General features: G+C 43.5%; 1 protein-coding gene across 4 annotated transcripts in view; it reads right to left on the bottom strand.

The window, feature by feature from the left end:
- Window positions 1-21,689, bottom strand: part of ST7 (suppression of tumorigenicity 7) — a 160,348-nt gene that overhangs the window by 54,568 nt on the left and 84,091 nt on the right. For 3 of the 4 annotated variants that reach the window (XM_075081122.1, XM_075081120.1, XM_075081121.1), the window contains 5 exons: window positions 20,016-20,098; window positions 10,156-10,315; window positions 3,404-3,458; window positions 2,712-2,827; window positions 1,484-1,559 (listed from right to left, as the gene is read on the bottom strand). In XM_075081122.1, coding sequence (XP_074937223.1) covers window positions 1,484-1,559; window positions 2,712-2,827; window positions 3,404-3,458; window positions 10,156-10,315; window positions 20,016-20,098 — 490 coding nt within the window. The remainder of the gene's footprint in view (window positions 1-1,483; window positions 1,560-2,711; window positions 2,828-3,403; window positions 3,459-10,155; window positions 10,316-20,015; window positions 20,099-21,689) is intronic. The other variant, XM_075081123.1, reaches the window with a different exon arrangement.

The raw sequence follows: 21,689 nt of genomic DNA, 5'->3' as shown, positions 1-21,689 counted from the left end.
AAACAACACGTCTGGGTGAAAATGAGATTCCAGGCACCAGTACTTGCTGTGGGCCACCCAGCTGGAAAGCAGTTTGGCAGAAAAGGACTTGGGGGTCCTGGTGGACACCATGAGCCAGCAACGTGTCCTTGTGGCAAAGAAGGCTAATGGCATCCTGAGCTGCACTAGGAGTGTTGACAGCAGGTCAAGGGAGGTCATCCTTTCTCTCTACCCAGCACTGGTGAGGCCACACCTGGAGTGTTGTGTCCAGTTCTAGGCTCCCCAGTACAAGAGGGGACATGGACATTCTACAGAGAGTCCAGCAAAGGGCCATGAAGATGACAAAGGGCCTGGAGCATCTCACATATGAGGAAAGGCTGAGAGAGCTGGGACTGTTTTGCCTGGAGAAGGCTCAGGGGGGATCTCATCAATGTTTGTAAATACCTGAAGGGAGGGTGCAAAGAGGATGGAGCCAGGCTCTTTCCAGTGGAGTCCAGTGACAGGACCAGAGGCAATGGGTGCAAACCAAAACACAGGAGGCTCCGCCTGAACATCAGGAAACACTTCTTTACTGTGAGGATGACTGAGCACTGGCACAAGTTGTCCAGGGAGTTTGTGGAGTCTCCCTCCTTGGAGATATTCAAAAGCTGGCTGGACATGGTCCTGTGCAACGTGCTGTAGGTGGGCCTGCTCGAGTAGGGGGGCTGAACTAGATGACCTCCAGAGATCCCTGTCAACCTCAGCCATTCTGTGATTTGTGAGTAGAACAGGATAGGCTTACAACTCACTTCTGCAAAAGCCTTTTCGGCTACATGCTCCGTCAGTTAAATGGCTGTCCAGGAACAAACCATTCTTTTTCTCCTTCTGATGAAACATGTGAAGGACAATCTGAAAGGCACCAGTTTATAATATTCTAGAATACAGTAATCTCTTACAGCAACTTAAGGGACTCTCTCCGCTTTATGCACTTGGCAACATTTAGACAGTTTGCCATGCCAGTAAAGCATCACAGCATTGGGTTTACTGTGGGATCTCGGAATACTACACTTCTCATTGAGAAAATAAATAATGGACTTGAAGACCGAAAGTCCCACAAAATTACATCATGTTCTCTAACACTAAGAAATGAATATTTCAGAAGGTGTTTATAAGTCCCTTCTTTCTTGCCTCTGTTCAGGACAACTGAGAAATCCAGAAGGGAACTCTTTATCCCATGAATGCATATTTCATACGCTCGTCAGGAGGCAACTTAATTAACACTTTGCTATGCTAATCCAAAGCCCACTGACATCAGTGAGAAGACTCCATTGTCACCACTGCCCTAAGGATCTTCTGGGTGGCTAACACAACACGCAGCTGTGCTTTTTTCCTCCCATTGTAGGCCTTCCTGTGACAGGCCTGTAATCATGGCTAAAAAATTACTGTGGCAAACCCCCTGCCTTAAGCGATCATCAAATGGATTTTTAAATGACAGGAAATAAATGTTAATGTTGTTGTCACTCACTCATTCAATTCCAAAGCTTCATGTGCTGCAGAAATTCGGGCTTGGGGGTTTCTCTCTCTCCAGGCTTTTTGCATTACTATTCAATAAAAAAAGCAGAACAGGGGCATATCAGCCATTACAGCGTTAACAAGGAGAATCTACTGCATTATAACAACAGAATTTATTGCTCTCAGCCTGACCCACTCCAGAGCATTTCAAAGAGCTCAGCGATCACTCAAAAGATACATAATCAACATGAGCTTTTGTCCCAAATACTCAGATTTATTCTTTCATTTAATTAAACTTTTTTCCATGGGAAAATCTGGCTAAGAGATCGTGCCATCTGCACTGTCACATACAGAGGCGATAAGCAGCTTTTTCCTCTCGGGAAAGTAGATTCCACAGTGCACAAAAGAATCAAGGATAGTTGGAATTCTTACTCTAGTTCTTTACTGTGCTGTTGCTTTAGGTGAATGTTAAATGGAAGCAACATCCAGGCTAATCAGACCACCTCATAATTAGCCCACTGAGTTCAGAAAATAGGATTCATGCTTAACATGTATCAAAAAAGCACAGTATGTTCTCCTTTGTAATTACGGCCTCGGAATGGAGTGCCCAACTGTCAGTATCTCTCCTTTCCCAAAAGACAAAGAAGATTTATCTTTTCAGAGGCAAATTCTGATGATCTAAATAATTGTTGTACATTTTTAGCAGAACCAAAGTCTGCACGTGGACTTAAGAGTAAAGGCTTAATAAAACTGAAGCTGCTTACATCAAATTCAGTTGTAAATGTGTTGTTCCCATTCTTTACAAAGATTCTAACTACATCAGGGAATGAAACACAGGACTCAAGTTTTACAGAAGCTCTCTCTCTTCTGTTAGCACAGACTAAATGGGACCTGGATAATGTAGCTCAACATACTAGTCGTATTAAGCTATACATGTTTGAAGCTACTGCAAGAAACAGCACGAAAAACCAAGTCTTTACACCTGCAAATGGCACCTTCAATGACTTCAGCAAGGAAGCAGAACAAAAGTAGTGACAGAAATTAAATAGTTTATACCTATATTGATACTTGTTCAGGTCTAGAGTACTACAAACCCAACAGCAACAGCTTTCCAGGCACAATCAAACTTTTGCATTTCCTTATCAACCCGAGAGAACTGATGTGTGACTGCATTCTTCTTGCATCGGTTTAAAACAATCATTAACCTATTAGCTAAAATGGTTGTTCACAAGGTCTCTTACTAGCGTCTGCAGGCCGTAAATGATCCGTGTCACATGTAAAGAATGTTTGATGGTCCTGTGCCGAAAGATTCATATCGTAGTAAGTCAAAGGTTCTCTCCCTGTTACCCACGTATACCTGTAAACATGCCAAGAGACATTTCAGTTAATGAGGTCACATTCGGCAAAATTAATCTAGAAAAGAATCCTAGACGTTAGAGATAGGCATAGCCTACTAAGTGCACTCAGCCAACCTCCTAACCAACACACACTGCATTTCACTGTACTGTGATGGAGTAACCGTAGTTGAACCTAAGCTAATGAGGATGTTGGAAACTACACACTGGAAATTGGTAAGACACATATTCAAATATTAAGACTATATGGAACCTAGATGTAATTCATTAGGATGTTTGCTGGAACTGATTTGAACAGAATTATTATATTAACAGTACCAGGTACTCCACACTTAGGTTTTCTGTTTTTTCATAAGATCACCAAAGATGGCAGAAATAACAAGTGCATGAGCATGAATTTGAATTCCTTTCATTAAGAAACATTTCATTAAGAAACATCTAGAAAATGACAGAAAAACATGGCATAAGCATATGTGTCCACAGCTGGTTTTGTTTTTCCATCTCTGAGTTAGATTAATGGAAAAGTACAATTAAGGTCCTTAACCCAGTGCCTAAATCTGTAACATCATAGCACTTACCGATTATATTCAGCTCCTCTGAACAGATTTAAAGGATTTCGCCAGACTTTGCATTCTGTCATAAAGAGAAACACACAACAATGAATCTCTCCCAAATTACAATGGTACTTGAGGTTTATCAGAAACATCAGTTATCTTCTAATGAGCCTTATCAAATAACTTTTAGTTTTTATAGGTGTGAATGGAAAAAAAATCAAGATCACAGAGATGCAGGTAATTAGACTGTTCTTCCCTTTTAAAATAATAACTTCATTATAAATTAGTCTCAACAAATGCTATTATTCCAAACAAATAACCACTAGCAGAGCTCCAAACACCAGATGAAAAGACAGTACTGATTAGTGCCAGGACTCACATTTACCATAATGCAGAATTGAAGAGGGATCACACTGGGTTATTGCACTGAAAAACAGCAATTAACTCAGTCCCTATGGACTTGTTATTTCTACAGAAAAACTTCACTGTCTAGTTAATACTGTAAATCACTGAGAATCTCAGCTACAGTTGCCAAATTTAATTCCTTCATAGCTCATGAAGTAAAAAATCCATGGCAACATCTGCTGACCTTATTTAAGTTATAAGCATCCCACAGGGTTGACAAAGGATACTGAAGTTGATTGGCAGAGAAAAGTTCATTGCACTGCAAAGGTTTGGGAACACTAAAAGCATTTCATACATTTCTCTTGGGGTGGGGAAAAGCAAATTCTTCACGCTACAGGTAGGAATAGATAAGAAAATCCACAAAAATGTAATTTAGAACAGAACTCAAAAAAAGAAAATCACAAAAATCAATTTCTATAGCTTTTGAAAAGGTGAGGTCTTGATTCTGGCTTTCCTTCCCTCAGTAACAGATTTGTTCTCTTCCTTTCAACAAAGACAATTTACTCCAGTGAAGGTGAGACCAGATTCAAACCCAGTATTTGCAACAAAGACTCACTGAGGCACCACAGATCTGCTCCTGGATGACCCCTCACGCGGTGCTCTGCAAAAACTCCTCAAGCACTGGCCCTGCAGCATTTCACCAGCTGCGTTCCACCACCAAAAGTCAACCAGCATATTTTTCCCTATGAAATTCTGTGACATCGTTTTGGAAGAGATCACAGCAACAGTTTTCTTGTGGGATACTGAGTCAGCAGGTTATCTCTCCTACTTCATACAACACTGGTGAGTATATGCCTGTTCCCTTTATGCCTGTTCCATTAAAGAAAGAGACAGACATACAAAACAGCAAGTCAAGCCTGTCTCTTCTCCCACGCACCTACATCCGTGGGACAGGAGAAAGCATTTTACATGCACTATTTGCAATAACATAATGACACCTGCAGCCTCACAAAAACTAGTCAAGTGGTGAAGGAGGTGGGCCCTCAGCTTGGTGCCTACATCACCTAACGTGCACATGAAATAGAGACATGGGAAGGGCAAGATGTTTGGGAAGAGGGCATTGATTATACACCTGCATCCTTCCAGCAGGTAGGTAATATTAGAAAGCTCCACTAGTTTACTCAGCAAAAGTGCTCGATCGACATTCAGCCGTTCTGTTGTGCAGCCAGAGGGTAACAGCTGTTTGCCAAGCTTCAATCTGACAGTCTTTACATAATATGACTTTCAAGCCATAGCAAATATTAAATAGGCATCAGCCTTCTCAGTTCCAGAGGTACAACTCAATGGCTTGGCTTACTCCATTTGCAACCCACGTGATTTGGCAACGACTATTTATTCACAGTGATACCACTTTTTTTGCTCACCTTATTTAAATTTAAGTGGTTATATTTTATCCGAAGTATGCAGGACTTGAGCACCGTAGCAGGGAAAGGGGGAATCGGGGAACAAAAAGGGGAGGTAAAGAAGGTATTTTATCACCATCTCCTGTCCTGTTTGGCATCTGTCGGGCTAGTTAAGCATGATATGCTCTTTACTTCTTTTGTATTGGTATCACAGAATCACAGAATGGCAGGGGTTGGAAGGGACCTCTGGAGATCATCTTGTCCAACCCCCCTGCTTAGGCAGGCACACCTAGAGCAGGGGGCACAGGAACGTGTCCAGGCGGGTTTTGAATGTCCCCAGGGTAGGAGACTCCACAGCCTCCCTGGGCAGCCTGTTCCACTGCTCTGGCATCCTCACAGGAAAGAAGTTTTTTCTCATATTGAGGTGGAACTTCCTGTGTTCCAACTTGTGCCCATTGCCCCTTGGCCTGTCATTGGGCACCACTGAAAAGAGCCCAGTCCCACCGTCCTGACACCCACCCTTTAGATATTTATAGGTAGTGATGAAATGCCCCCTCAGTCTTCTCTTCTCCAGGCTGAACAAACCCAAGTCTCTCAGCCTTTCCTCATAAGGGAGATGCTCCAGTCCCCTGATCATCTTGGTAACTCTCCGCTGGACTTGCTCAAGCAGTTCCTCATCCTTCTTAAACTGGGGGGCCCCAAAACTGGACACAGCACTCCAAATGTGGTCTCACCAGGGCAGAGTAGAGGGGGAGGATAACCTCTCTTGACCTGCTGGCCACACTCCTTTTAATGCATCCCAGGATACCATTGGCCTTCTTGGCCACAAGGGCACATTGCTGGCTCATGGTCAGCTTGTTGTCCACCAGCACTCCCAGGTCCTTCTCAACAGAGCTGCTTTCCAGTAGATGAACCCCCAGCCTGTACTGGTGCATGGGGTTGTTCCTCCCCAGGTGTAGGACCTTGCACTTCCTCTTGTTGAATTTCATCAGGTTCCCCTCGGCCCAGCTCTCTAGCCTGTCCAGGTCTCGTTGGATGGCAGCACAGCCTTCTGGTGTATCAGCCACTCCTCCCAGCTTGGTGTCATCAACAAACTTACTGAGGTTACACTCTGTCCCATCATCCAGGTCATTGATAAATATGTTCAACAGGACTGGACCCAGCACAGACCCCTGGGGAACACCACTAGTGACAGGCCTCTGACCAGACTCTGCCCCATTGATCACGACCCCCTGAGTTCTGTTGTTGAGCCTGTTCTCTGTCCACCTCACTGTCCACTCACCCAGCCCACACTTCGTTAGGTTGCCTGTGAGGATGCTATGGGAGACAGCATCAAATGCCCTACTGAAGTCTAGATAGACAACATCCACTGCTCTCCCTTTGTTGACCCAGCCAGTCACGCCATCGTAGAAGGCTATCAGGTTGGTCAAGCATGATCTTCCTTTGTGAATCCATGTTGACTACTTCTGATAATCTTTTCCTCTACATGCCTGGAAATGACCTCCAGGATGAACTGCTCCATCATCTTTCCAGGGCTGGAGGTGAGGCTGACTGGCCTATAGTTTCCCAGGTCCTCCTTCTTGCCCTTTTTGAAGATTGGAGTGACATTTGCTGTCCTCCAGTCCTTGGGCACCTCTCCTGTCCTCCACGACCTTTCAAAGATGATGGAGAGTGGTTCAGCAAGAACATCCACCAGCTCCCTCAGCACTCGCAGGTGCATCCCATCAGGGCCAACGGATTTGCAAGGATCCAGTTTGCATAGGTGATCTCTGACCCAGTCTTTCTCAACTGATGGTAAGTCTTCCTTTGTCCCAGTTTGTCCTCTCTTCTCTGGGGGCTGAGATGCCTGAGGGCCAGCCTTAGCAGTAAAGACCGAGACAAAGAAGGTATCTGCTGGTACCGATGTCTCAATACAATAACCATTCTGACTTTTCTTAAGGAAAAGATCCCTACTGCAATATTCTACCATAGTCAACACCTACGCAGGAAAACATGGTGAGCCAAGTGAAAAACTCATCCTAACCTTGTTGGACAGTGGAAGAAATATCCCAGTGCTGATGTGTGGTAAACTGAAAAGGTTGCGTTTTCTGTTACATTACAAACTAATAACATAACTATGTCCTTATTTTATATAAGCAATTAGGATTTATTGAAGATTAATCTTTCAGCTCCTCATTCAAAAATCAGGTTTTCAGCACCAATATGTTTCTGAAGGCACAGGCTAGCCATACAGACACATTATCCAGAAACACCATGGGAATCCCATCTCATAGACCTGAGTGCCAATGCACTGAAAGCAAACACACTGCTTGACTATTTCTTTATATCAGAAAAGTCAAGATGCTTGGCTGAACCTCATTAGTCAAAGTACTGTGCCTTCTGCTTTAAAACGATGGGAGTTATTTCAGAGCTGCTGAAGTGTGACTGAGCGCACTGATGAGTGCACACAGGTGTTTCCAAGACATCCCATGCTTTCTGCCAGTTCACCCAAATCTAATATCCTGCACCATGCAGTGCTGCTATTCACAGCCTCGCCTCAGATGGGAATGGCAACAGCTGAATTTGCTGTGCTATATGGAGGCTTCCCTATGTAGAAATACTCAGTATAGAGCAAGGTTTTTTGAGGCCACCTATTTTATTTAACTTGTGAGTTCAAAGCTCATTTTTGTTTGCTTGTTTCCACAAACACTGAAGAGAAGAGATAAAATTTGTCAGATACAGACATCGGCACCTCAGCTGCTAAACAATAATGTTTCCTCCATAACTGAATTTGGGTGGTTTTTTCATTCACTTTTCCTCACTTGTTAATTCTGATATATTTTAAAAGCTCGCAAAGAAATTTAATGAAACTGTAATTGATCCTAGGGGCACATCCATAATGAAAGCTCAATTCATTTCTAATATTACGATTATGGCCTGCATGCCAAGATAGGGCTGAAACCGGTAAGCTTCATTTTACATATGAGGAACACAAGCTGAGATGGTCCCGCCCTGACTTTCTTTAACAGTGAGTACCTCTGACTCAAGCCAGAAGTGACAGTATTTCAGCATCTTCACCACTCATGGGCTAATTTTTCAGTTCATCTCCCCCAGGAGGCTGAGTCACCCAAGCAGTGAGACAAGTTCCCCTGGGACTCCCCTTCAGTCTGCAAAGATGAGTGCTTGGGGGGCTGATTCATTTTAGGCAGACCGGCCCGTCTCTCAGAGGAACCATCCCAGGGCTCCTGGCTCAGAGAGAATCCCAGCAGATTCTCAGCAGAATCCCAAACCCTGTGACTAAACGAAGTGACCTGCAGGGACAGTCCTGCAGCAGAGCTGCAACAGAACTTAAGCTGCCTCGGTTCAAAACTGACATCTTCCCCTCCATCACGTAAGAGCTGATTTCTTCTGATTAACAGTCTTCTTCACCAGAGCAAATAAATGTGGATTCATTACAGTAATATATAATTGCATAACAAAAATTGCAACCTATACATTTATACCGCTCATGTAAGGCTCTCAAAACACCTCCTCAGTCATATGTTCATTCAGAATAATCATATGCATTAGAAAAGAAGCCCCAGAATGTCAAGGTCAACTTTAAAGATTCGAATGGCTTAAAGTCATACACCTTCTGCATGATTTGCGACACCCACTCCTTGCACTGAAGCTCATAGGAGCTGTGAATGCCTGGAAGCTGATGAAAATCGAGCACCAAATGCCTGAAATCAGGCCCCCTAAACTGGAGGCCTCTTTTTAAAACCTGACTGTGTTATGACTTGCCCAAAGTCACCAGTTAAATCGGTAGCAGAGTCAGGAACAGAACAAGCCCTTCAGCTATTAAAAGCCACTGTGCTTCCATTCACTAAATGTGAAATCCAAACGTTGTTTACATACGACCTACATTATCTACAAAATAAAGCGATGCAAAAGCAGATGGGCATTCCTGATGTCTTTTTCAGATTTTTTTTATTTACGATGTCATTATTATTCAAAAGAATTCAAATAAAAATACCACCTGCCTTTAGAAACAATATTGCAGAAAGAGCACGTGGAATTTATCAGGGCTACAACAACAAGGGGGAAATAGATGCAGTGGCAACATAGCCTGGGCAATAGGTACTGCATGCGTTTGGAAAGACATCATTAACCAGAGCCATTAACGAAGCAGCTCTGCCTTTTATTTGACCAAAGAAACCCCAAGCTTAAAGGAAGCCTTATCTGGTCTCACAGCTCAGCCTGAGATGATGTTTGAGAAGGGCAATGAAGCTGGTGAAGAGTCTAGAGAACAAGTCTAGAGAGGGAGCTGGGGTTGTTTAGCCTGGAGAAGAGGAGGCTGAGGGGAGACCTTACAGCTCTCTACAACTACCTGAAAGGAGGTTGTAGCGAGGTGGCTATTGGTCTCTTCTCCCAAGTAACCAGCAATAGGATGAGAGGAAATGGCCCCAAGCTGCATCAGGGGAGGTTTAGGTTGGATATTAGGAAAAATTCCTTCACCAAAAGGGTTCTCAGGCACTGGAACAGTCTGCTCAGGGAAGTGGTGGAGTCACCATCCCTGGAGGTGTTCAAAAACCGTGTAGACATGGCACTTTGGGACATGGTTTAGGAGGTGTGGGGGTGTTGGGTTGGCAGTTGGACTTGATGATCCTAGAGGCCTTTTCCAACCTTAATGATTCTGTGATTCTATGTTGGCACCGTGGGCTTATGGCAAGCCACCTGAGGCACACCCAGCTTCTGCTGCCACGACAGGCCTGGGCAAAAGGCGTGCGCAGCACCCCTGGGTGAGGTAAATGTGGGTGCTGCTGGACGGGAGGGCTGGCTGCCCACCGCGGTGCCGCAGGCAGCCGAGGCTCTGCCACCACCAGCAGCTGCGTCCCGCTCCCGCTTCCACGGCTCACCGCCCGCCCGCTACGTCCCTCCTCGGGCGGGACGTTCTCCCCCGCGCTGCCTGACCCCTGAGGAAGCAAAGCTTCAGCTCCACACGCCTGGAGAGCCGAGGGGGCGGCGGCAGCTCCCGCCGGCGGCAGGGCGTGCGCCCGCCGCCCTCACCTGAGACGCTCTGCCGGCTGGAGTCGGCGTCCCCGTTGGCGGCGCTGGCGGCGCTGGGCGCGCTGTTGTCCACCCCGCCCAGCAGAGGGCGCAAGTGGCTCACCGAGACCTGCTCGATGAAGGACGTCCCGTACTTGCGGAAGTACCACCACTCGAAGATCTGCAAGACACGGGGAGACACCGCCTGACGCCTCAGGACGCCTCACCGCCCCGCACCGCCCCGCACCGCCGCTAAAGGCTCCCCCCGCCGCCCCGCCACCCCCTCCCCTCAGCTTCGCGCCGGAACCGTAAAAGGGATGAGGCGCAGGCGGGCAGGCGTCGGCCTCCCCCGGCTCCGCGCCTCCCTCCCCTCGCACCCTCGGGGAGGCACCTGCCAGCGCCTTCCCCGTCCTTCCTTTCCCTTCTTTCCCCTTCCCATTCCCCTTCCCATTCCCCTTCCCATTCCCCTTCCCTTTCCCCTTCCCTTTCCCCTTCCCTTTCCCCTTCCCTTTCCCCTTCCCTTTCCCCTTCCCTTTCCCCCACCCTCCCTGCAGCACATTAAGACTTCAAATTTGATACAAGTTCGTGCTGAATCCAGCCAATCGCTTTAAAAAACTTGTTTACAGGAGGTAAAAGAATCTCGATCTTGTCAGCAAAAAAATTTGGTGTTTTGTTTGGTTGGGTTTTTTTTCCTTAATCCAAAGAACCTTATGTCAAATTATTTCTTTTGAATTTTCTTAAAATTGTTAGGAGTGTTCCTTTAAACTGACTTCTGGAAGCTCAGCTCCGTCCTGTCTGCCATCAGCCACGTAAATGGGTTGCTGCGGTCAGGAATATACTCTCGCCTCATCCTTCCCCAGCTCCCTTTGCGGCCAAGGGAAAGCGAGGAAAAGCAGATTTGCTTGTTTTCCCAGTAATGCTTCCAAAGGAATTTACTGAGCCTAATTTTAAAAAATGCTAAAAATACCAAACAAACTCCAGGAAGCCGAATCCTATCCCTTTCAGGATTTTTTCCCCCAACTGAACTGTGTTTTGTTTTGTTTGGCTAACTTGGGCTGATTCTGAATTAATTTTATTTTCAGACTTTCAGTTCAGCTAGCAAATCAGAAAAAAAAAATTAGCTCTACTTGGAAAATCATTCCACAGCCTAAAACAACCCCTTATAATTGAATTTATATACATAAATATATACTTGTGGTATTTTCACCCAGGAGTTATATTCTTGGGTAAGAATACACATATTTCAGGAAACCACATAAACCTGGAATGAAGACTATTTCATATAAATAGGAAAAAGGTTTTGACCGTAAAAGTTGTAAAGGCACACAAACTTATAATATTGAGTATGTAAAATGAGTGTATTTTGCACTTGCACTTGAATCATCACCCAAATGTCTACATACCAACTGAAACAAAAGCAAATCAAGGGGGTTTTGAAAATTTTGGCAGTATTTTGTAATATCAGTTGCAGTAGGCATTGTGAACGAATGATCTTCGTCCTTTGTGTATTACTTGGTATCTCCATGTCTTATGCCAGTGCTGAAAGCTTTTACAAAATCTCTACCAAAAAAAAAAAATTTATTCATTCTCACTATAGCTAGGGACGATCAGCAACAGGTGAAAGGACTGAGTTCACACCTTTGGCACCATCAGCGTGCTGTCGAGCAGGTTCTGGTGGGCCGGCCAGGAGCCAGCAGGCTCTGGAAGGCCTCAGGAGCCTACCTGCCACAGAGCAGTCCAGGCTAGACTCCACACTCTTCCTCACACAGTATTTTTTTGTTTTTAAGTTCTCTTGAGCTCTTTATATAACGGAACTGACTTCACTCTCTATGGGATTGTCTGTAGACAAGACATGCTTTCCCCCCATCACCCTTAAAATCATTCCATAGGGAAAAAACAGAAGATAAACCTTCCAGCACAGTAAGAAAATGTTCCTTTCCAAAGGATACTCCAATGCATTCTGCACTGGGGCTTCCCCTAAATTCAGCTGTGTGGTTAAAGCATCTAGAGCATTCATATGGAGGAAGCTGATCCTCGCTGCACTGGAACGGGGTGGGAATGTAGCTGGTGGCCACTTGAGACAAAATCACACAAAAGTGCGTGGCAGGCCCGGAGATTACTCAGTCCCCAAAACAATCTAATGGCTCTTCTAGGAGACATCAACAAGGAAGAACGGAGCAGTCCGATGAGGAGATAGAAGGGCTTTGTGAACACATAAGGGTCAAAAACACTTGGGAAGATAAACAGACGGTCACAGAGAGACCAGAACATAAACACACCCAGATCTTTGCAAACCCTATGTCCCAGGCAAATCACCAAAAACCCACAGAGCCTGGACAGTTCCTCCTTACACAGACTCCACAGTACATTTGTCACTGTACTTGTTTCATCGGCACGCAATCGCAGCAGCACCCAGGTGGGAACCCTGGGAGCCAGGGACAGAATGCTGAGCAAGTATCACTGAACACTTGCTCCGCACTGCTGGGCTTCCCCTGGCACACACCACTGCCTCAAATGCTGGAGATGGTGGATATGGAGCTGGCACAGGTGAGCCAGCTTTAGTTTTAGCTGTTCTCATGCTCTTAGGGATGCAAGACTTTCTAAAGGGTTTAGAATTTAAATCTTATGATCTAAGAGAGCATCATAATCTAAGCAGGCAGCATGTGGCTGACCATGAGAGAAAGGGTGTGCCATAAGACACAGTCACAGGTCTGTGGTGAGCATCTGTCCCTGTTTTATCTTTGGAAGCTTGAAGCTTGAACAAATCAAGGCACACAAGCCACAGTTCTACCTCCCCAAGGTCTCAGAGGGAGTGGTTGTTGGGTTGTTGGGAATCAGAGATTATAGTCTCGCACTGAGGCAAGGGACACCCGGTAAAAGTACCACTGTCCCATAAGCCAAGGACTGAAGTACAACTCCCAGACTGGCTGCTCAAAACCCTTGGCAGTTATACACTCTATCTAACAAGCTTCGTATTTTCTTTAAGAGAAGAAGAAACCACATTTTTCAAAATGTGCTAATAAATTTCTGCTCATGATTTTGATCATCATCAGCTTTTAGATAAAAAGTGAGTAAGGCCAGAGAGAGAGAGTGAGCAGAACAATAGCACGCGTGAGCCCACTTGCCCTGCACAAATGTACACCAGCTGGAAAACTGTCACACTGAATTTCAATGAAACTGAGAGTACAAGCAGAAAGAATGTACATACATACATATGTGGTCACTACTACGGTTCAGCTGAGTGACAGGAACTTGCTATAAATCTGCCTCCCTAGACTTACAGATACATTAATTACCTTTAAAAATGGCATTAAAGCTCATAAATTGTTTAAGGCAGCTTTGAAAAAACTTTGCAATGTTGAGTGAATCCAGTGCCAGGAAACATCAGCCAGATCTCAATGCATATAGTCTCTTAGAAATTAAAGCCATATATCATCATCATCATAATAAGCCTTTGCTTGGAGTGATTTGTTCAGGGTGTATGAGAATAATAATCTGTAATCCGGTACTGAAGTCAAAACAGTAAATCCACAGAATTTTTGCACCTTTCTCAGTGTCAGCTGTTTTGAAACCTGATTTCTACAAATCAAATTTCATTTCTAACTGCACCAGCCACTTTGAAATCATTGTGAAGTCAACAAGCTTTTGACAGTTCAGCAGGTGAGAGATCATCTGACAGAATAATAGCTGACTATAAGGATTAATTTCCCTTTGAAAGAGATCTGGATCAGAGAGGGAATTAATGCAAAAGATCATTTCTGCACCACTACTGAAAGAAAGGGCCCCCTCATTTCTCTCATATGCATACGGTGGGAGGGGAGCTCATCTTCACAGACCTCGTCCTCTTCACAGCAGCAGCAAGCTTCTCTAGGTTCCTTCTGGTTGGTGCCTGTGCTTTCAAATTGGAACAGGGTCAGACACCTCCAAACCCTCAAGGGATCTTTGAAACATTATGTTCACAAAGGCCAAGTTAAAGCCCCATTCCGAACATTCCAGCTTTGTGTGTTTAGAAATCCAAATCTAGAAATTTGATTTTTTAATCTGGTACGGGTAATGCTTAATGTAAGAGTATTTAATTTTGGAAAACCCTTATTGATGATTTCTCGAAATGCACGGCTATGAAAAAACAATTTTTAGATGACAAATATAGTTGGGTTAAGTAAGAGCTGGTTAATTGCTCGTAAGTCTTCTTGATGCATTCCAGATACTTGCTTTGGACTATTTTTGCTTTTGCTTCTCTGTGCAGGTACTTCTCTTCCCCTGTGCAATAAAAACATTACAGACATCCTCTTTCTTATCTCTGCTCTCACATACAGAAAATCCCGGATCATCTTACTTCTCTGTGTAGCAAGAAATCTATTCTGCATTACTTGGATATCTGACCTTCCCACCTGGTTTTTCAGAAGAGATATTCCATCGTAAATGCAGCAGTTCACAAGGGATAGTTTTGATGGTGAATCTCACTGGACTGAGTAGTGATGTCTGCCAGTGATTTGAATTATGCTTTCCTGTTTATCACATTTGAGACAGGCATCCTCTCTTACAGAGAATACTCTCTCTAGTCCTCTCCTACTGTATGTGTATTGAGTCTTCAAGAGAAGCAGTACAGGATTTTGTTTGCTGGCGACTTCCACAGCTCAGAGTTCTCATTCAGCCTTGTAATGAAGCTTCCAAGTCTCAGAGGAGTAAGATTGGGAGTACTCCTCTATTATGAGGGGTGGTAATAACCAATTTAATTGATTTAAATGAAACTTACTTTCTTGAGGAACAGAATAGTGATAGCAGAACTTGATTCAATGGTTAAACCTATTTGCTAAATAAAACAGGACCACCACGCAGGTTTGGCTGCCTCCGTCATCCATGCTGTTTGTTTGCTAGCAGGCTGCCTGGCCTGTGCCTACTCTCCCAGGCAATGACTGGATATGTTCTGGGGATATCACAGCCCTGGGCTGTTCCCAGTAGACAGTACGGAAAAGATCATCCCATTTTCAGAGGATGTGACTATGCAATGCCACTTGCCTTCAACAAAGCAAGCCCCTGGTCTGTTTTATTTAACTGTTAGGGGTAGCCAGTGACTCAAACAGATCTTCCAGTCCTGCCCAGCTTGGGTGTAGGAAACAGTACGCCTCTGACCACGCTCTCAGTGTATCCATCTTGAAGGCTATGCAGCCCCATTCCTTCTGGTTAAAATAACCCCGTTTAGCATTCTCTTAGACTCTGCTCCTGGTTACTGAAACCCCACTTGTCTTATCTCAAGGAGTCAGCATGAGAAGATAGATGCACTGCTAACAAGCAGCTTATTCAAAATAAATAGCTGTTTACTTACATTTCATCTATGTCTGGAAATACAGCAATGGAGAAGAAAATAATATATTGCCTGGACTAAGTATAGTACTTCTTTCAACACTGGGTAGGCCCCAGCTACTTATGATACCTTTCTTTTGTCTGTGGACTGGCTTATAGACTGCCTTCCTACAGACCCTTCCTCTCTCATCTGCTCCCTTCCAAGTGTTTCCAGTTTCTTAGGAGCTCCCTACGAGGATTCTGCCCTCCCTGACCTGTCAGCCTCCACTGAGCAGAAGCAGAAACTTTGAACAATGACCACGTATCGCTTTTCAGCCACCAAAGATTGCCTCTGCACAATTGTCAGACCCTCCCGGAGTCTGTGGCAACACCCAGAACTCAGTCACCTTTCTGCCCCTCTGCAGCAGACTACACAAAGGTAACAAAATAAGCCGAAGAACAATTAATATGGTACAGAAAATAAGACAAGTCCCTGCACAGTGATTCAAGCCCTCTCTCAGACTTCCTGTAGTAGCACCATTGGCTACGAAAGGCTGGGGCTCTCATCCTATACACATACTCGGGTAGTAGCAGACAGCCCACCTGCTCAGCGCTACCCAGTGTGCAGACTCACCACTCAAGCTCTACCTCTGTAGACTGGCTTTCTAATTCTTATCTTTGAAAGACCTGCTATTTTGTTCATTGCAGAATGTTTCTCATTGTGTAGCAGAAAACTCTTGTTTTGTCCCAAGCTCTGAAGCAGAATAACAAGGCATTCTTGGTGGTGATTCAAGACTGGGGTTCACTTCTGCCTGTGCTTTGTTAGAAGTGAGACTCCAGCCGTTTGCAGTGCAAATGCCACCTGCATTTGCTAAACAACTTTCACTCTGGTAATAACTGTATGTTAAACACGTGGCCTTATTTAGAAATCTCAGTGGCATTTGCATAGTTCCAGTTCACAGCATTTACTGGACATCAGTTATGCTTCATGACAGCTTTATTACCCTACCTGTGGAAAACCTTAGCCTCTCAGACACTGAATACAATACAGCTCATTGTATTCTGTGAGACAGAACCCTTGTTTTTTTAATGGATTAAAAGTAACTGTGGTGGAACCAAGTTTCCAATACAGTATTTCTAATGCAGATTGGGACTTAATTTGTTTCCTATTTTTGATGCCTAAAATAGTGCAGGGATTAATTGAACATAAATTGTTCATTTTTAACTGTGTGCTGTAGTCAAGTAATTATTAAGGAGAATGCTTGAGATAGAAAAGTCTTTTCTGTATGCGTCTGAGCCATCCAGGAAAGAAAAAAGGTCTGAAATCCTTGCTTCATTTAAGTCACATTGCCTACAGCAAGGCCAGAATTTTACCTAAAGAATGAAAACAAGTAAGACACAAAATAAAACAGGAAAGTAGTGTTTTGCAAAGGAGTCACGTAGCATGCAATTGCCCAAAGCTGAACTCTGCAGAGTCATTGTTTCATGGCTCAAACATGAAATAGGAAAAGCATTCACTTTCCCATTGGTTACCACATTTCTGAAATGATGGAATTTTCCATCATTTCATAACCTGTAGTGCTGTGATTTCTCCTTCTGATTAGGAATTGCAGCCAACTGATAATGGAAAGAAATCTGCCAGGCCATATGGTGGAAAATTCCAAGGAATATTAGTACATCTAGTGTGAAAAATACCCCAGTGATGTAGATTTGACAAGAGAACGTTTATTTATACAAGAGTTTCACTTAATACCAATAGCAGGATTAAGAATCCTTTAGAACTGCAGATGCTGTGTAGTATGACAGATGAGTGGGTGGTAATGCAGGCAATTCAGCACGTTACAGGGCCATTGGTAAACAGCAAGATTATTAAGATATAATTAATCTGAGGAAAAATTGGGCTAGTGACTGGGCTAGCACTACCTCACTAGAACTTACTCAGCTGTCTTTCCTGATGCACGGTCTGTTCAACTTGCAGTTTCTTCTTTCCATGACCATGTCTGCTGATTTCCTTTCCATCATTCAGTTTACAGACCACGTGTTCCTCTCAACACAGACACCGGTCCCTACAATTTAGGGTTTCTGGCTGTTGCCTGCCTGGCTTATATTAGCTTTTGCACATTTAGGATGGTGGCATATGACCAGCAGACAACAACTGATAGCAGTAGTGAAGGTCCACAAAAAAAGCTTTCACTCTTCTTTCAGTCTGTGTCTACACCTCCATCACCTCACAGTTCCTTCAGCTTGTTCATAATGGACTTTGTCATACAGCATTTAGTGAATTTCTTCAGTTAAGGCTCACTCATATAATCTCTTCTTGGAAGGCTTCTATCAGTGCCCTTTTCCCCCTTCTTCATATCACGGTCCTGGATATTCCTTGCCACTTCCTTCTTGTACTTTCCATCAAAGCACAGCATTTAGAAATTTCTTGCTCACAAGTCTCCTACTGAGCTCATTCCTCAGAAATTGCCTTCATGACTACAGTACAAAATGTACCTACATTTGCAATCATGCTATACACAGAATTTAGTTACAGGTAATTTAGTCTCTCTTTAGGGTTTTTGTTCCTGTTTGATTCTGTAAGGCACTTCCATAGGGCACAAACTGTCTTTTTCTTGCCACCTCCTCCCTCTTGCTGTCTTTACTCTCCAACAACAAATACAGAAGTAGAATTGTGCCTGTGGAAACCATGTTAATACTTCTCTCATTCCTTCTCATCTTGGTGGTGGGGCCTGGCCTTTTGAAGGTTTCTTCTTTCTGAGTGAGAGTACTGAACGTAGCATTCAATATTTTCCTCCCATGCATCTGAGTGAGTTGTGCTGAACTGAATCCAAGTCTTACAGATCTGGCTCCTGTTCATGCTCTGAAAAATCTGCTGATGTCTCTGGAGCTCTGTCCTGTGCTTTGGGGCTCAAACCATACGAGGATGATGAATGCCCAAGGTATAGAGATTAAATAATTGCCTTCTGCTACAAGGAAACCCCAGAGCAAGGCACAGCAGCAGAGCACCTGATGCTTTATACCTGAAATCATTTAAGTGATGAGAGTCTCACAGGCATTCAGGAGCAAAGGATGCCATTTCTTTGTCTGCATCAGCTACAGCCAACGTGAAAGTGAGAGGTGCAGATTTCCCTCACCAAACTGATACAGTTTAGTTAGGCTCCTGGATGCTTTCAGGTTTCTCTGACATCAGTAGATTCGAGGTGATGTGAACCAGCCCCAAGCCAAGTCTGCCTCTTTCCACTTACCACTAGGTATGTAGGAGTGTATGGTAACTACACTCCTAAAATTGGTGTCATTGGTCTCCCAATGATATGCCTAGTTTGCTACAGTGAGGGAGGGTCTGCAGCTTGTATCCAGCAGGTTCTAAAAGCGTACAACTTGTTTTTAGATAAAGGACCTAAGACTGATTGAACAAACAAGACTAAAACAAAGATAGCCTTCCCCTGAGGAGGGGAAGAGGAGAGGGAGGTGCTGATCTCTTCTCCCTGGGATCCAGTGATAGGACACATGGGAATGATTCAAAGCTGCACCAGGGGAGGTTTAGACTGAACATTAGAAAGCATTTCGTTACAAAGAGGGTGGTCAAACACTGGAACAGGTTCCTAGAGAGGTGGTCGATGCCCCAAGCCTGGCAGTGTTTAAGAGGCGTTTGGATAATGCCCTTATAACATGCTTCAACTTGGTCGGCCCTGACGTGGTCAGGCAGTAGGACTAGAGGATCGTTGTAGGTCCCTTCCAACTGAAATTGTTCTAGTCTAGTCTAGTCTAGTCTAGTCTAGTCTATTTATTCATTTGTGTAAGTAGAAAGCCAGCTCTCAGCAGTGAGGAAACAGAAGAGCCCAGTATAAGCATAATACCCTAAGTACACTTTACAGATCCTTAGATTTTTTACCTCCATTTGCTTCTAAGAAGACACTGAATAAAATCCAGAGCAAATGCTCTGCTTTGGACTCCTGCACTGTGATGGTATTATGATTCACTCCACTGCATCAATTTGCACAACGAAGCCCTCAGGGATTACATATGGAAAGAAGGTGGGGTTTAATGGTTTAAAAATACTCTTCAGACCTTTAAGAAAATAGGCTTAATATGTATTAAGTAAGTTTTTAAAAGTGAAGATCTGAAAGAATTATCCCTTGGAATCTTGGCACCAGAACTGGGTTCATTGCTAACATTCTGCTCGCTGTTTCTCTAATAGGTCGTGCCATAACTTTCTAAAAGGACCATGCTAAGCTCAGATAGTTGGTACCTGTACCTCTCCCCCTCTTCTTTTTACTGGCCTTTTTATTTCTGTAGGACTTGCTGATGGAAACACTTAACATGCAAACACTTTATGAATTACTGTAGGGTTGTTAGTGGGGTGTATTGTCCTTCAAGATTTTTTCCTTCAAAGACACATAGCACTGAAACATCTTCTCTCTTTTTTTTAATTCCCAGAGAAAAAGAAGAACAATAAATAAATACAAACTTTATGTACTGCAGAAATGTAAGATCAAGGAAAAAAAAAGACACCTATTAATCTGGATAAAGCCTGAAATCTCATTCTGGATAACAAAATAAATTTGTAAAGTGATATTAATATATCTAGTACTTACCAAAATAAGTCCCGAGATTAATGAGGAAGTGCCTGTCAGGGCAACATAGAACTTGGGGGTTAATGTGTTCAAAAACATACTCACTGAAAAAGAAAAGAGAGGAAACCATGAGTACAAGAGCAGGACATGTTCTGCACGTGTCCCCTCCTCCTCCCAACTGCTTTCCAACTTCAGATAAGTTATGACCCTAATTCTGATGAAAAATACAGTTTAAAAAACATCCTGTTCCATCTGCCTGACATGTGATAAAGCAGAGCATTACACCGCCACATGCAGAATTTTGTTTTCACAACAGAGTCAATCACAAGGCACTGGAAAACACTGGCACACACATTTGGGTCTTTCCTATTCCAGTCAGTGCTCCACTGACACCGAGTTCAGGATTCCCCATGATATATGGAACACATTTTATTATCTGTCTTTGCTACTGCCATTGCCATTAGAAATCTTAGGGGCTGATCTCAATGTCCTGCATTCAACATTGTCTCAACATCCTGTATGATCTTGGTGAAACTATCTGGACAAATTTTTAAAAGTCTTTTACTTCTCATTACCTTGGTTCCTCACTTATACAGTAGGAGGTAATAGCATTTCTCTAACTCATTCCACTGCATTAAAGTTGGTGAACCACTCAGTATGACAACAATATATAAATGCATAAAACAGATTAGGAAAGGACCTAACTGGCTTTCTGATAATTAGGGGTGAAAATCATGATAGCTGTCCAGATTATCTGGAATCTAGGGCAGAAGGAAAGCCAGACAAGCTGCAAGGAACGGCAACTGCATCTGTACGGGCTTCTGGAAATTCAAAGGGCTTTTTTAGTCATACCATATTTTGGAAGCGGCTGAAAGAATCACCAGGTAGCCATGCTCAGCCCCCCACAGAAAATCCCTATGGCCTCAGAAGAATAAAATAATCTTTTAAGAGGTTTTGAATCACTCTACAGAAGCTACTAGAGAGAACTGGAGCTCCTCCACTAAACTCTAGATATTTAAAGAAAACTCTTGCCTTCCCATCGCTTCCATCTTCCACAGATGAAAACGCTCTCTATTAAACTACATGGAAGGTTAGAATATCTTCTCTAAAAAAAAAAACCTACTGGTCTCATCCTTAACCAGTGCCAAAGTATTTCTTATACATGTGTATATATATGTATATACATGCACATGCATATATACATGCCTCCATGACTGAAGAGAGAACTGACAATAGTTAGCAGGTAAATTGAAAAGGCTTGTAGAAGACTACCAAACAGTTACTGAAAAACACCGATAAAAGACCTGGATACATAGGTGGGAGGCCCTCAGTTCATTCTGTTCCCTTTAGAAATGACACTTACTGAAATTAAATAATATGGAGCCAAAAAATTAAGACAACAACAGCAGGATGCAAATCGTCAAACATATGATTAATTTTCTACGACCAGTAAACAGAAAATTGTTTTCCAGCAATGCATCACTAAGATACTAAAATCCTGCAATTCAGCTGCTTTGTTTGGGTTTTGGCTGAATATTTTCTATATTTTTTTCCTTGAAAAAGCCATAAAGTGTTAAAATGGAACTGTCATTTTCTGCTCCACAGGAGTGGCATTAAGCACCAAACTGATATAATAAAGAACTAGTTTGGTGGTTTTTAATTCCATCGTACATTTTCTTTCATGAACGAGTTGGA

This window comes from Phalacrocorax aristotelis, chromosome 1, assembly GCF_949628215.1.
Source record: "Phalacrocorax aristotelis chromosome 1, bGulAri2.1, whole genome shotgun sequence".
NCBI lineage: Eukaryota > Metazoa > Chordata > Aves > Suliformes > Phalacrocoracidae > Phalacrocorax > Phalacrocorax aristotelis.
Note: the sequence above shows the minus strand (reverse complement) of the source record. Positions and strands in the feature narration are given on the sequence as shown.